At 42.6% G+C, this 15076-nt stretch overlaps 1 protein-coding gene across 1 annotated transcript in view; it reads left to right on the top strand.

The window, feature by feature from the left end:
• Positions 1-5461, top strand: part of ERG28 (ergosterol biosynthesis 28 homolog) — a 32215-nt gene extending 26754 nt beyond the window's left edge. The window contains exons 4-5 of the mRNA XM_086937523.1: positions 635-753; positions 3007-5461. Coding sequence (XP_086793649.1) covers positions 635-753; positions 3007-3095 — 208 coding nt within the window. The 3' untranslated portion in view covers positions 3096-5461. The remainder of the gene's footprint in view (positions 1-634; positions 754-3006) is intronic.
• Positions 5462-15076: the final 9615 nt, after the last annotated feature.

The raw sequence follows: 15076 nt of genomic DNA, 5'->3' as shown, positions 1-15076 counted from the left end.
TCTGCCTGAACCCTTCTTACAATGCACCAGTATCTTCTGTCCTCCAAGTATTAACACTGTGCCATAATACACCTGTGGCTCCCTGTTTCTAGCACTCTGCTAACACAGCCTGAACCTGTTGTTGCATAGTTTGAAATATATTCATAATGGCAGTCGATGTGCAATACTGGCTCGAGTTTGAGACATCTGGATTCTGGTTTGTATCCCTGCTTCAGCTCAACATCCTGTAAATCTTGGCAAATCTCTTGATCTCCTGGTGCCTAAAATGATTGTAATAAAGTGTGTAATGTAAACTGGTCTTGTTGTAGTGTCGAATTCCCTTGGACCGGGTTAGTGTTATATATAACCAACAACAAAATATAGAAAATATTTGCATTTGAATGATAACCATCTTCCTCATCTCTCTCCGCCCCCTTGAATATTCTCCGTTGACTCTGATCCTTGTCATTCCCCCTCTTTGGTTGACACTCTATCATTACTCCTCCATCCCTTGTTGTCTCCCTAACCCTCCCACGCATCTTGCACCCTCTGGCGCTATCCTTACACACTCCATCTTGGGGCCTCTCTAAATCTGTCAGTTTTTTTGGCCACTTTTTCTCCTTCATTTGCCTCTTTCTTTCCCACGACTGTGCAGGCTGTACCACATCACCCTCTTGTCCTTCGTCTTGGCAGTGGCTCATTTCCTCTCGGAGGCCTTCATCTATAAGACCGCCCCTATGACAATCGGTGTCCTGGCCCCCTTGATGGTTGGAAGTAAGTACCCAAAGCACGAAGGAGAGTATTTTCTGTCCTGCTCAGAAATACCACAAGGAAATAATCCATAATCGGAAGGGTTGCATGGGAAAAGTAAATTACTCTTATGGAGATTGAGATTCCTATGTTTTTGCATTCCCTCCTTTACAACTTGATTGGGGAACTATGTATGAAGTTTCTATGTGCATATCTCCTATCCTGTGCAGGCACTAGGCTCCTTTGTGTCAACAACCATTGCCATCAGGTGTTGTGCCAGTCTCCCAGTTCTTAAAGCCAGAAAAGGAGGCAATGATGTATATACTATGTTAAAGGAAGGGGTTTTGGAAAGAGAGGGGAATACTAAGAGAACCTGATTTGCCTGAGGTACGTATTTTCTGCCTTACTTCCTGCTCTGTCCTTCCCAGGTTAGTTCGGACAAACTTCGTAGATTATTTGGGAGGTTGAGACTATGTGTCAGAATCAGGTTATAAGTGAAAAGAGTTTGTGAAGTCTCCTGGCTGCCTGAAGGTTCCCATTAGTTGGAAACCTTCAAAGGAATGTCTGCTACTTGTGGAGAGGCCCACTTGGCTTCCTAGGACCTTCCTGTTAAAGGCCACAATTGTGCCCAAAGTGTGTCTAGTTCAAGAATTCAGCACATTTCATGGACTTACAATCTACAACACAGCCAGCAGTATTTCTGTGTTACCGGGGTTAAACCACAATGCAGGACAATAAGCCTGGTTTCGTGAAAGGTAGTTTTTTCAGAGTAACATTTGATGGCCTCACCGCATGAGCTTACAGCGAATCCCTTCATTAGAATGTGTAGCCTAGGCTGTAAGATTGGAGGGAATATTTCCTAGTTTAAATACAATTCTGCTGTTCACATAGAAATAAAGACAGTATTGGTATAAACCCTACTAAAAAATGAGTTGTAAGGTTACATGAACGAGTTTGCATTATGTTGATCCGCTTGGATAAAGTCAAGCACGGCTTGGAAGCCTGTTCTGAAACAAGGTTACAATCCTACTGGAAGCAAAATCTTCATATGGATGACGGAGATTTAGAGAAGATCTTAATGTCTTCTGACAACTTTTATCAATACGTTTTGAAACACTAAATTAAGAGAAGCTGAAATATGGGAAATCTACGTTTCCAGGAGTTAATGTACCTGCCAGAAACGGAAGACCAGGAGGAGGACCTCTTCAACTGATACTATAGGCGGCTGAAGTGTTATTCTGTGAAGCCCAGTTACAGAACATGAGCTGTTTAACATTTTTCTGGCAGTGCACATGATTTTGTTTTTATTTCCTCAGTTGTTGCCATATTTAATAGACTAACAGCGTCTAAAACAAGCTGTCAAGTTTTGAATCTGAATGGGAGGATCTAGAATTAGTACCTGATTCTGCAATAAGAGGAAGGAATTTGGGGGATCCAAAACATTTTTCTGAGGAAAGAAAATATGAAAACCTGAATCTGCAATGCAGGAGTAATTGGGATTAGTACGGTAGTGGGTAGATTCCAGGGAAGGAAAAACGAACTACAGTTCCTATATTGTTAATCTGAAGATAAGAACTACCAGAATACAGGAAGTCATCTACTCTAGAAGCCTCTGAAACACCCTGCAGGCCATAGTATTTTTACCTTGGGGAATGATCCGCAGTATCCTTTATGGCCAAATCCCTCTTTGGAGGACAAACCGCTCTTGCACTGTGGCAGCCAGGAAAGCGATGATGAACTGGAGCCTTTGTGAGTAACTGGTTGTATTTCCCCACCCATAGAAACCTGTGCCTTCTTTGATGATCAAGACCTAAAGATCTTGGATAGCAGTTCCACTTAAATGATAGAATGAGGAACCCGCTTAACCTATAAGGGATATTTGCTCCTTCAGACCAGAGAAGAACCCCCTCACGCCCGTCTCCCAACAAGTACTCATTCTAACTTTTTTATGTTTGTATTCATTAACCCCTTCGATGCGGATGACAAAGCCAGCTCGTCATGGGCGTTACCTGCGCTGCGCGCATGACGAGCTGGCTTTGTCACGTAACCCGCGATTTCCAAATTTCAGCGCGCAGCGGGAAAACCCGCTAGCGCGCATGCGGTTAAATAACACTACCTTATTGGTAGAGGATGTTTTCAGATAGTGTGTTTCTTTGACTGTCCACAAAGTCTTTGCAAGCTAGACACACTTTGCTAGTTATGCTCCTGTAATCGCAAATTAAGGAAACATTGTCTGAATTTGCTTTATGCTTATTCTTCACTCCTTCTTTCCTGCAGGTTTTTCAGTCTTGGGGATGCTGATTGGCTTCCAGTATCTGGAGGTGCTACAAGAGCAGCCTGTCTCGCGCAACAAGAAGACAAACTAAGTTAATTTACCACTTGCCGTAAACCACTGTTCTTCCTGTTGACTGTGTCTAGAAGAACACCTCTTTCATTTGAGTGGGCTCTTCTTTCCTCTGATGGTGCACCTATTATCCACTCTCCTCCATATGATGTAGAATGTTTCTATTTCTCTGTACCACAAGTCCTCTTCTATCTTCTGTGAGACCGTTTCTATCTCCCCTGATAGCAGTCCTCTGTCTGGTGGCTTAGTAGACTAATGCATCCACTGTAGGAGCATGTTGTCGACCTCATGGTCACATGTTCAAATCCCGTCCGGTCCACTCAGCCTTTCATCCATTTCAGGTCGATAAAAATGAGTACCATTGAGTTAGGTTACCATAAACATCTGTTGTTCAATGCCAAAATACCCATGGGTGAACGTGCGCTTTATAAGTGCCCATATTATGTTCTCTGACGCATGTTCTCCTTTTCTTGACAGAGCTGGTCTCTCCTGTATATAAAAAAAATGAAATGAAAACTACCTGTCCTCTGATAGTTCCTTAGCTCAACCTAAACCCATGTTTTTAGTCCACAATGCTCCTCTCACACTTCCTTTTTTCACTGCTCACCTAGCCTTTATTCATTCAACATAACCCTTATTTTCCATAGTAAACTAGCTTTTCTTTTTTATTCTTCTTATGAGCTCCCTGCTAAATTAGCCCTTTCAAAAGCTTCTCTTTGTTACTTTAAGATAGCTCTTTACGTGTCCCTCTAACACCGCATACCTGCTAAAGTCTACAGAGCTTGAATGAATTTTTGGTCCAGCTTCTATGTTAATGTGAATTATTCACTGAACTGAGAAGTTGTTACCTTAATCGTATTTCATTATTGGTATTCCCTCCGAATTCCTAAATTGTAGCATATCTGCACATGGTCTCAATCCTGGAACCCAGCATTTAAATTTGTATTTTCCAAATGTAAATTAATTTGAGCAAAAAGAACATGCCTTTAGGAGACCTCACCATAGATCTAGGAGTTTAAATTGGAATAATTAAAACACTGTTTTAAACTGAAAAAAAGAGGAATCTGTGTATCTAGACCAAGGCTGTTACTGGAGAAGGCTTCTCCAGCTAGTAGCTCATGAGCAACTGGTTGCTCTCAATCTACTTGTAATTAGCCCTCAATTGCGCAGCCCATCCTACTAAATTAGAAGCTTTTGCTTGGTTACTTTAATGTATGTATCCCAAAATTTATAAGGTGCTGCTTGATTCTTCAATCGTGCATCATTGGGGAGAATTATTACTTATATTATTACATTGGTATCAGCAGCATTGTAGCTATGGCCGTCATGTATTAACCATAAATAGACATTCCAAAGTTATAAACCCTTTTCACATTACTGCTGACAACCCTGCATGATGCAGCGAAGTAATCGTGCTTGGGGTGGCAACTGATGTAATTCTTGTCTGGCGTGGTCACTGTTACCACACCAATAATATTAGTTGCATTGAATTATTTTCATCTACCATAAATAGCTCTTATTACAGAAAATGTTGAAGACCACTGTATTCGAGTGAACACTGCCTGACTAGCTTCACACAGTTTGTTTTTCCTACACATACAGTTAAGAAATCTAAGCAGACTAGCATTCATGTTGTCGAGGCAGGTCTGTTTTCAAAGAATTCAGAGAGAATGTTGAAAACAAAGATTTGCTGTTGCTGAGCTCCTTCCCCTGTTTTTTTTTACCTTCAGAATGTACTTTAACAATTGGCTAATAATATACCATTAGTGACTGCAGACTTGGTCAGTAACAATTCATTGGCTTTCACTTCACTTGATGGGCCCCTATGAAACAGTCAGGCTCCCAAGTTCAGTAATGCTACTAGTACAGGACTTTTTCACACTGTTACCTCGTGCCTCTATCTTTCTAAAACTGTTGCCCCAGTGCTCCGTGTCAGAGCTCCAAACGAGTTGTGGTAGAGATTCCAGAATTGACCACTACCAGCACCACAGGCTCCATTCTGAGAGGGTCAGTTGGCTGGCTCCGTACCACCATTCCAGGCACTGTGATGATGCTTTTCATCTGAAGTTCTGCCTATTGACCACACTGTGCCATTGTGAGTTTTGATTTATTGATGCCGGTACAATTTTAACTGTGAGTGTAAATAGTTCTTGCCATAGACAGAATACCTCACTGTGCTGTCCATTGTGCAGCTCCCTGGCGCAAGGTGCACAACTACCCAGCTCAGACTTTCTCCAAGTTCTGAGAAAGTGTCATAGATGGAAAGACTCTACAGTTACAGCTACTCTTCTTTGCGCTGGGGAGGGAAATGTGTGTTCCTGATTGAAATATGTTAGTGTTTTTGATGGCAATATGTTTGTGTTTTGTAATAAATTATGTATAAAGCTAGTTTTGTGGTGTTTTTCTGTCTGGGCTCTGTACTGCAACAACGTGTTAGCCTTTGCATGTCTAAAACTGCTTAGTCTGAAATGTAGGTGTCTTTTAAGGTGAACGGGCAGTAGCTTTCTGACTTTAATATAGTGTTTTTTTTTAGGCATTATAAATGACACATCTTCGGCAGACTTTTTGCTTCTGCTTCATTAAGTAATTATCCCTATTTTAACTGATTGCTCATTGAAGTGGTTACCCATAATGGAATGAGGTCACAGTTCCAGGAAATTAATGCTCAATCAAATATTAGGTGGTGTGTGATGGGATCACCAGAGGCTTAGAGATGCACCATTTCAAAGTTGAACATAGTGTATTAGTATTCAAAATATTCACCTAAAATAGATAAAGCTTAATATTGAAAAAAAAATCCAAAGCCCACAGTTTATGCAACAATCGCGCATTTCCTTTCGCTGTACTTAAGTCTCTACAATTATCTGGAGATACTAAAGGAGACACTACCCCCTTCCTTGATTACATTCTGGTCAAGGGCCAATGGGCACATCAAGAAAAGATTCTCCACCACTATCTCAAAACTGTAGGGCTTCAAACCAGGAAAAAAGGGCTGAGGAGGTAAACGGAACAGGTGAAGGGGGAACAAATTCCCACTGGACTTGCTGTATGTTCATTATACAAGTGGGGAGACTGCAAAGTCTATAGGTGCACTGCTCCAGTGGTAAACTCCAGCCGAAGTGCGAGCTTAAAGATTCGGACTTCCAGGCTTTGTTTCTCAGACAGGCGGGGCTTCGACCACTCACTGGTGTGTGCTGCTGTTTCTCTCTAATCCATTCACCCCTTAAGCAGGCACAAACGTTCTATGGGCATGCTGCAAACCCCCAGCTAACCCATGACAAGTGGCTTTGGGCATGCGGCATATCGCTGTCATGGCCTGGTCAGGTGACCTCTGGGAATTGCCATCACCATTGGTACGTAGCCCTTGGGCATATCATCTGCCCTGCAGCAACTCCAAGGGGTTTGCATACTATATGGACTCCTAGAAACTCACCACTCTTTTCTCTGGTAAATTGGTAAAACTATTTCCCCCAGTGGCCAGATGGTGGAAACTATAGGGTTTCGATGCACTCAATTTGTCACTTCATGTTGAGGCCGTGCCTTTCTACTGAGATTAAAAGTACATGAAATACAAACAAAAATTGCTTTTTGAAATGGCAATGAGTTTATTAATGTTAAATAAGAAGTAATACCTTGAACACTATTTCACAGAGCCTTGCTTGTTGAGGTATTTTTTAGGACCTATGTAAGCCTACTTTTATTGTAAAAACCCAGCGGAGCATGGTACAGAGTCACAGACCATGTCCGCGTGTGACAGGAAGGTCACTGGTTTGTGGGCTAGTACTGCTTCGAGGTGTAGTGTTCTTTAAAAAGGCGAGTACTCAGCTCTCATGAATTTTAGAACGGTTGGGGCAGTCCTCCTGGATAGAGGGACAAGGTTCCAGGAAATAGGTGTTCCTTTATTAGGTCACGCCTAACAGCACAGAAGCGCTGTTGATGCGAGGGGTATTGTATAAAGTAAAGGGATTGAGCCCGCCATTACTTACCATTTGCTGGCTTGATTGTCCTTCTTTATAGCTGCCTCCTAATTGGCCACCATATGCCTCATGTCACTTCCTTTTATTTCTCCAAAGCATGAACCAAATACTAATTGATTTCATTTGATTAGTGCCCTTCCGCTGCTCGCACTGATTCAGGGTATCATCATTTCCACTTCCATGCTACACCTTTGGGTTGCTTTTTAATTTCCTTCCTACAAGTTTGTTTGTTGTTGCCTTCATTTGTTTTGGAATTTTCCCACACCAAACAAAAGGCATGTAATATTAAAGCAGTTTGTGACTTTGTTTTACAGTTTGATGCTTCCTTTTATACCACCAAACAAATAGCACGGAATGGTGACTTTTTAAGGCGCCTCAATTTTGAGCAGCGCTGCAGTGAATCCATTTCTCCTTAAATCCTGTATCCTCAGACTTATGTTTCCCCTTCTCTGTGCATACAAATTATGTGCCTGTTTAGTGCAGTAACTACTACATTTCTCTTTTAAAAACCTGCGCCTAAGTTTTCATTCTCATATGTATGCCACCAAAAACGCCTTCATGCGCCCTATATTTATGTGCAAGAGATGTAGCCTCACGACCACAGTTACACTCCAATCTAACCCACTCCGCTCTATCCCAAACTATCCCACACCAATCTAATCTACTCCACGCTGTTCCACTCCATCCCAGTCCACCCACTCTACTCCTCCACAATTTACCCCATTCCACTAACTTTTAGGCATGTTGAGCAGCAGTCACAATGGTGTACAACTAAGCTAAAACACATTGCCAATAGCTCTTGCATAGGCGAAACCTATTTTTTTATTCTTTTTTTAAAAAATTTATTTTTTATTTTTTTACCAAAGTCGGAAGTGCAGGTCCAGTTTCTAAGGCATTGTAAGTAGGCAATAAACAAAATATGGCCTGTCCCTCAAGACACTCTTGCTCTTTCTATTCCACACACAGAAAATGTAGCGGTGTATATAACATTTTTACTCCCACGTGCCCATTGTTTTTAGGCTGTCCATTACTGTGCAAGTGTCAATAACTATCAAGGTACACAATAAGAAATATTTATTTGGGCCAGTTTGAGGTGAATGTGGTCCTCCATCAGAACAACCCCTTTAGGGACCATATATCCCTGTGGAGGAGGTATATTGATGATGTCCTCTGTATCTGGACAGGTACAGAGGACCGTCTCCTGGGCTTCCTAACATGGTTAAATCAGATAGATGAGTGCCTGAAGTTTACTTGGTCGATCAGCAAAACAGCAGCAGTTATACCTTGATGTTGATATCCTGGCAGCTAACCAGAAACTGGTTATGACTGTACACCATAAAAAGACTGACAAGAATTCACTGCTTCAATATCAATCTTTTCACCCTCGAGCATTGCGAGATAATCTCCCCGTAGGGCAATTTTTGAGCTATCGGCGCAATTGCTCCACTACAGAGGCATTTGTGGAACAGTCTAAAGACCTGGCTAAGAAACTTACCGCAAGGGCCTATCCAAAGAAGGTTGTGAAGCAAGCCCGTAAACGTGCATTAAACACGCCCCGCGAGGCACTTCTTGAAAGGCATATGAAAGTCAAACAGGAATGTATACCGGTTGTTACAACATTTGATCCCTTATCCACCAAATTGAGGCAAATTGTGAGGAAACACTGGTCGATCCTCGATACCAGTATTGGGAAGATGCCACCCCCACGATTTGCCTTCAAAAGAGCAACTAATTTGAAGGACAAATTGGTCCATACCCGGACCATAGATGCCCCACATGTTGATAGGTTACCAGCGGGCCACCATCCTTGCACCAGCTGCTCAGTATGCAGTTTGACAAAAACCACGAAGGCAGTTACCCTGAGAAATGGGAGAATCTGGCATCTTACCAGGTTCAGTAACTGTAATACTGTGAATGTGATCTACAGATTAACTTGCAAATGTGGACTCCACTATATTGGACTTACATTGAGAAAGGTGATAGTCCGAATACAGGAACACCTCAGCACTTTAAGAGCAAAAAAGCTGACCACAAGACTGGTGCAACACTTCAGTGAGATGGGGCATGATCCCAAAGACCTAGAGTGGGTGGTGCTAGAGAGAGTAGTCTGAGAGTCATAATGCTGAAAGTATTTTGGCCCGGAAAGAAGCGCGCTGGATCTACCAGGAACAGGTTGATCGTGAGGGGTTAAATGATTCCATTGAATGGAATAAGATTAGCAAACGGTGATTGAGAAACCGGGTGGCCCAGAGTCCTTTAATCAGGAAGTTGCAGACTGATGGTAATATGAGGTCTGAACACTGGAGAACATACATGATATCACATTACTAGAGCCCTGTCTTAAGATGGCCGCTACATAGTGCTGGGGGTGCGATACAAACTCAGTGACCTCTGTGCATTAGGCAATTTACATTTTGTTTATTCAGTTATTAGGCCATGGGCAGGCCGTGCAAAGTAAGAAAATTGACCAGTGAATGTTTATTGGCGCCCGCAGGATGAGGAGCAGGAGGTGCAAGAAATTCAGTTTGACCCTCATATTAGAATACACTGTAATAGGTCCCTCTTAAGATGGCCGCCACGCTGAGTAGACTTGTCATGTGACATGAGATGCTAAGAGCGGAACTCCATGGGACTTTAAAACCACCGGTGGGAGGTTTGCTGGGCCCGCCTGAAGTCGAGCGTTGCCGGTGATTCGGCGTGGGTAAGATGATCTATCTCATGCGGTACGAGTAGCGAGTCATTATCTCTACTGGGGCGGACATAGAGGTGATTAATTGGCAATGGGTTCACACTTGGGAATGCAATAGTGGCGGGGTGCGCGCTGCTCCGAGTGCATGCCAGTAGTTGATTCGTCCCCCTTGTGATAAAAGGGTATTGACAGCAAATATAGGGTGAGAAGCGGGAGGTGACACGGCCGGATATTGATAAAACCTGGTGTCTGTTTGTGTATTTGACTACAACAGCGCGATTTCACGGCGCACTACCAATAGGCTTATCACTATCTCAAATTCTACATGTCTAATTGTATATATTTAATGTGAAAGCCTTGCTTTGATTGTTTTTATCACTTCGCGCCGACCACGCTGCTTTTCACCTTCACTTGCGTCGTCACTCTCACTGCGTCATCACAATTTCACCAAGTGTCATTTGGGTTGCTTCATGATGTTTTTCATGTACAGTGCTGCCTTTAACTGTGCTTCCCTTGTCTAATGCAATTGGTGATTAATAACCCTCTCACAAAATGTACTGAGACTCCCTGGTGTTCCTTCCTTGCAATACGTACTGTATGCATAATTTTGAACTGTCTTTACGATTGATACCTAGTGGGACATTGTTTCTTCTTACAATTTATGCACCCAGTCCCATTTTGGTTTATGGGTTATACTCCTGTTTTCTTTCACTTGTTTGTGTATTTGTGCACAGAATACCTGATGGTAGCGGGTTTTCAGAGGGACCGTGATCTTTTAGACACGGACGTCCACAGTGAATGGGGTAGCAGGTACGCGTGAAAGACGCTAACCCCAGGTGATTATGTTACAAATGATCTAAGTGCCACAATCTTTTAATTGTACTTGACCCAGCCAGCTGGCATGTGGGTCCAGAACCATCAGCTCATTATTATTTGCAATTTGTCATTTTGACTATCACAGGTGTGGTTTACAAGAGAGTGGAAATGGAAGTGGATAACGCCTGTTTGCCCTGAAGAAGTTGCGTAAAATAAGAGCAACGAAACAGGTTGGCGACAATGATTCACACAAGATTTTGCTCACTGTGAATCATTTTTAATTTGGAGAACTCGCAGCCCAGAATAAATTAGGAGTGGCCAGTGAGCTCTTTAATTTTAATTGTGTGAGATACACGTTTTCTTTTCTCACTGGGGTTACTGGTGTATGTTTACACTAAAATAGCAAGTGCTTACGTTGACTTGTTATCGCACGAACAATCAGTACATTGTCTGGCTGACGTTAAGAAAAAGTGCTGTTTTATGGTGTTGGTCTTTTTCTTCTGTTTGTCTTTTCTTTCCACTACTACAAGAGTGAGCCACCTATAAGTGGGTACACTGGTAATTGCTAGCCAGAAAACCCCATTGGCAGTGCTACCGTGAGGGGCTCACTCTTTTTCTCCACAGATTTTGTGGTTGGTGATGGAATTGTGACAATTTTAAATATTTCTTATTGTGTACCTTGATAGTTATTGACACTTGCACAGTAATGGACAGACTAAAAACAATGGGCACGTGGGAGTACAAATTTTATATACACCGCTACATTTTCTGTGTGTGGAATAGAAAGAGCAAGAGTGTCTTGAGGGACAGGCCATATTTTGTTTATTGCAGGTTGAGTGGGGGGCGGCCTGAACCTTTTGTTCCCCCTGAGGTTCCAGGTAATTGATTGTAAGTAGGCAGACAGTATTTGAGGGGAGCCCGTGGAGCAGGGCCTTGCTACCAGTAGGTTCAGGAGTATGTTGTTAAAAAAAGAAAAGTGATTTTAGAGTTTTGGGATGCGTACAGGTAAGATTTGTTTTAGGGTGTAGGGGTGAGTAGAGCGAAGTGTGATTTTAGGGTTTGGGGTGCATGGAGGTGAAAGTGATTTCAGAGTTTGGGTGGGTAGAAGTAAAAGTGAAGTAAGATAAGGGTTATTTTATGGTTCAGGAGCGAATAGATGTAAAGGAAGGTAAGGCTTCTTTTAGGGTTCACGGATGGGTAAAGGGTAATTTTAGGGTTCAAGAGTGGGTAGAAGTAAAGGGATCTAAGGGTTATTTTTAGGATGGAGTAAAGGGAGGTAAGGGTGACTTTAGGTTTTGGGTAGAGTTAAAAAGGGAATTAAAGGCGATTTTAGGGTGTTTGGGTGGATAGAGGTAAGGGTGAGTTTCGGGGTCGGTAGAGGTAATGTTGCAACAAAGCTTTTGAAAACACATCTTGTTTGTTGATGAATTAAACATCCTCTTAATTCTAAGAGGTGAACAACAAATAAGTAAATCTGATACCGCGGCAAATGTTAATTCAGATGAACACATACTGCATGGCAACAGTCTTAAATGAAGGGAGTATTTCTACAAGTTCATCAAAGCGACAAGCAGCCAAATTTTATGTTTTGGAAACTAGTCACAGATGACAAAGTTTAGTTCTTGGTAGTTGTTTGTGTTAAGCGCTTGGAAATACCAGGATGTGAGAGGTTCAACTTTCTTAGTTTCAAGTGGTCTTAAAAGCAAAAATAAAAAACAACCTACCACAATCTTAGCGCAAAGTGTGCAGAAGAATGCGGATCGAGAAATCAAATCGTACTTCCAGAGAAGAAAACAAATCCAGTGAAACTGACGTGCTCACCAACGAAAAGGAAAAAAATAAGAGAGACAAAGAAGCCAACCAATGGTAAGTAATGGACAGGCTAAAAGTGCCTTTTTAGAGGTCGATATTTTGTTTTTGTTTAAAGAAACCGTTGACTCAGCCGAGATCTAGAAATGTGGAGAGTTTAAAAACTTGCTCCACTGTTACACCTACCTTGAGGAAGTTTCATTGCTTGGAGCAAATACCTGTTACCACAACACTATGGCAGGTTTGCAAATCTAGTGCAAAGTGTTCGTTCTGGAGTAGATTGCTAGCCGCCGAAAAGCGCTTCAGCACCTTATCAGGGGTAGCAAGTGGTATGTAAATGCAAACCCTGCCTTCTTCTATCCCTCCACTATCTTTTTTTCAATACAAATAAACTTGCATGTCCACCACTCAATTTCATATTTCCCTATACTAACTCACTACTAATCCTTTTTGTGTTCCAGAGTAGCGTGCTACTTGCCGAAAAACGCTCCAATGCCTCGCATGGGGTAGCAAGCGCTATATAAATGCAATTGCAATACAATAAATCTAGGCCTTGGGTTGTCATTTTCAAATGCATGTTCAGTTTCTTTCAAAACAATTTTAAAACCTAATGAGTTTCATAGTGTTAGCAACAGTGTCCACTAGGTGGGAGCAATGTGCAAGCGAATCAACCTAAAAGAATATACAGAGGACAGTGTGAAGTTAGTTATCCAAGTTAATTCTTTGGTGACTTTCGAGTGTAAGCTGGCACTGCAGTGGTGTAACTTTCAAATCTTCAGGTCTGGGGGCCAGAGTCGTCAATATTTGGCACAGTGCAACGCCGCAAGATAACTTGCTACGAAGCGTGAAATGGAAAGGACAGGAAAGTGCTATATTTACTAATATATGATGTATTTCTGCTCTCACTGTGCTAGTGCAACAGGTGCGGACTAGAGCTAACATAAACACCCTTGGGCCATGGTGCCTAAGTTGCAGACATGATTGTTTTCGTGAAGGAATGGACAATTCACTGCACAAAAACAATCCTAGGTGTTTTCCTCTTTTTCAGTGTGTTGCAGCACACTTAGGAAGAGGAGAAATAGAGATTTCTCCTTGTTGCGCCTCTATCGGGAAAGATAAGTTTTGACGCTTTCTCAAGTTTACTTGCCTCGGTAAATTTGGGAATGTGCCAAAATACATGTGTGAATGCATGGGTACACCACCCCTGGGATGCCTTTCTGGCGCAGAGTTAGGCAAGGCGGCGACTTGGGTTTACTCCAGATTTACCACGTCATGCAGGGGACACACAAGGGGGTCTTGCGTGGCTTGGTAAATTTGATTTAAGGAATGGGTTGCCCCTGCGTCATCCTGCTTTGACGTAAGGGCAACGCAATACTTTGATAACCCTTGGACCTGGTTCTTAGTAACCCAGTCTTCTTAATTGAAATTGTTGGATGGTTCCCTCCACTGAAACCCAGTTCGCAAAGTCCTCCCAGATATTTCCCCCAGCATCTGCAGACTTCCTCTGTTAGAGATCTTTGGTTTCCATTAATTCGATATTCCACATATTGGCTCATTTTATTTTTTACCAATCAATCTGTGAACAGTACATAAAAAAAGGCACCTGCGTAGGGTGACCAGACATCCCAGACATTCCCAGTGTCCTGACGCTTGCATTCATTTTAAATACATGCAGGGGCGGCCTTAGGCATGTGCAAGCTGTGCACCTGCACAGGGCCACCAAACCCCAGGGGCCACAATGCCAATATATATCCTTAATATATTAATACTGAGGATGGATACATATTTGCTTGGCGGCCCCTGGCAGGGATTGGGGGCCTCCGGCTCTGTTCCACTTCCAAACACCCTGACCCCCCCCCTCCCTCCCTCTTCACTGGCCTCCACGCTCTGTTCCGCCCGGACCCCCTCTTCCGGGGCCCCCTACCTACGCTCCCTGCCCAGGGCCGCCGTGCCTAGAGCCGCCCCTGATACATGTCCCGGTTTTTGGGACAAAGGTCAAGTCAGCCCGCAAATGTATTTGTTTCCGGCAGCAGCAGGTTGGCCTCTGCTGCATGCACGCTGCAGCAGACGAGAGACGGAGAGGAGTGTAGGGGTTTTCAGGGTAGAGGCTAGAATTCTTGCAATAGCTAATGTTACGTGAATGTATTGCGCACGTGCTTAAAAAAAAAAAAAGTTGACGGCGTTCTTCCTACTTTTATGTCTGGCATGTCACGGGTTTTGCTTCTCAAAATTTGGTCACCTTACACCTGCGTCACATCTGCAAAATGACATAGCCCTAGCATCATACCTCTTTTGCCTCTATTTTTATTCATGCTGAACAAAACTAGCACGTTTGCCTATGCTACACACCAGTGTTTTTGAAACTGAGTCGTGACCCACTTGTGTTTGGTGGTTCAAGAAAGTCTAAGCTATAAGTAAAGATGCCTTTAAATCTATATTTATCTTGTCACATTTTCTGCTCTTCAAAGACAAAGGTAAAATGCCTTCTGACAAACTGCTACTTTTTTTAAACATGGGAATTAAGGTTGGAGTTTACAAACTCCTCTCATTTTGCAGTCTTAAAGATAAGTTAGTTGTGTGCCAATCTTACTTTGGTACAGGAAATGTGAAAGGAAAGGTTGTAGGATGTCATTGTTTTGTAACACACAACAAAATGTAAATGAACTATACAATTCAGCATTTGGGAAATAAAAATTAATCTCATATTTCTCG

This window comes from Lissotriton vulgaris, chromosome 9 (assembly GCF_964263255.1).
Source record: "Lissotriton vulgaris chromosome 9, aLisVul1.2, whole genome shotgun sequence".
Taxonomy (NCBI): domain Eukaryota; kingdom Metazoa; phylum Chordata; class Amphibia; order Caudata; family Salamandridae; genus Lissotriton; species Lissotriton vulgaris.
This window is presented reverse-complemented; position numbering and strand designations above follow the sequence as displayed.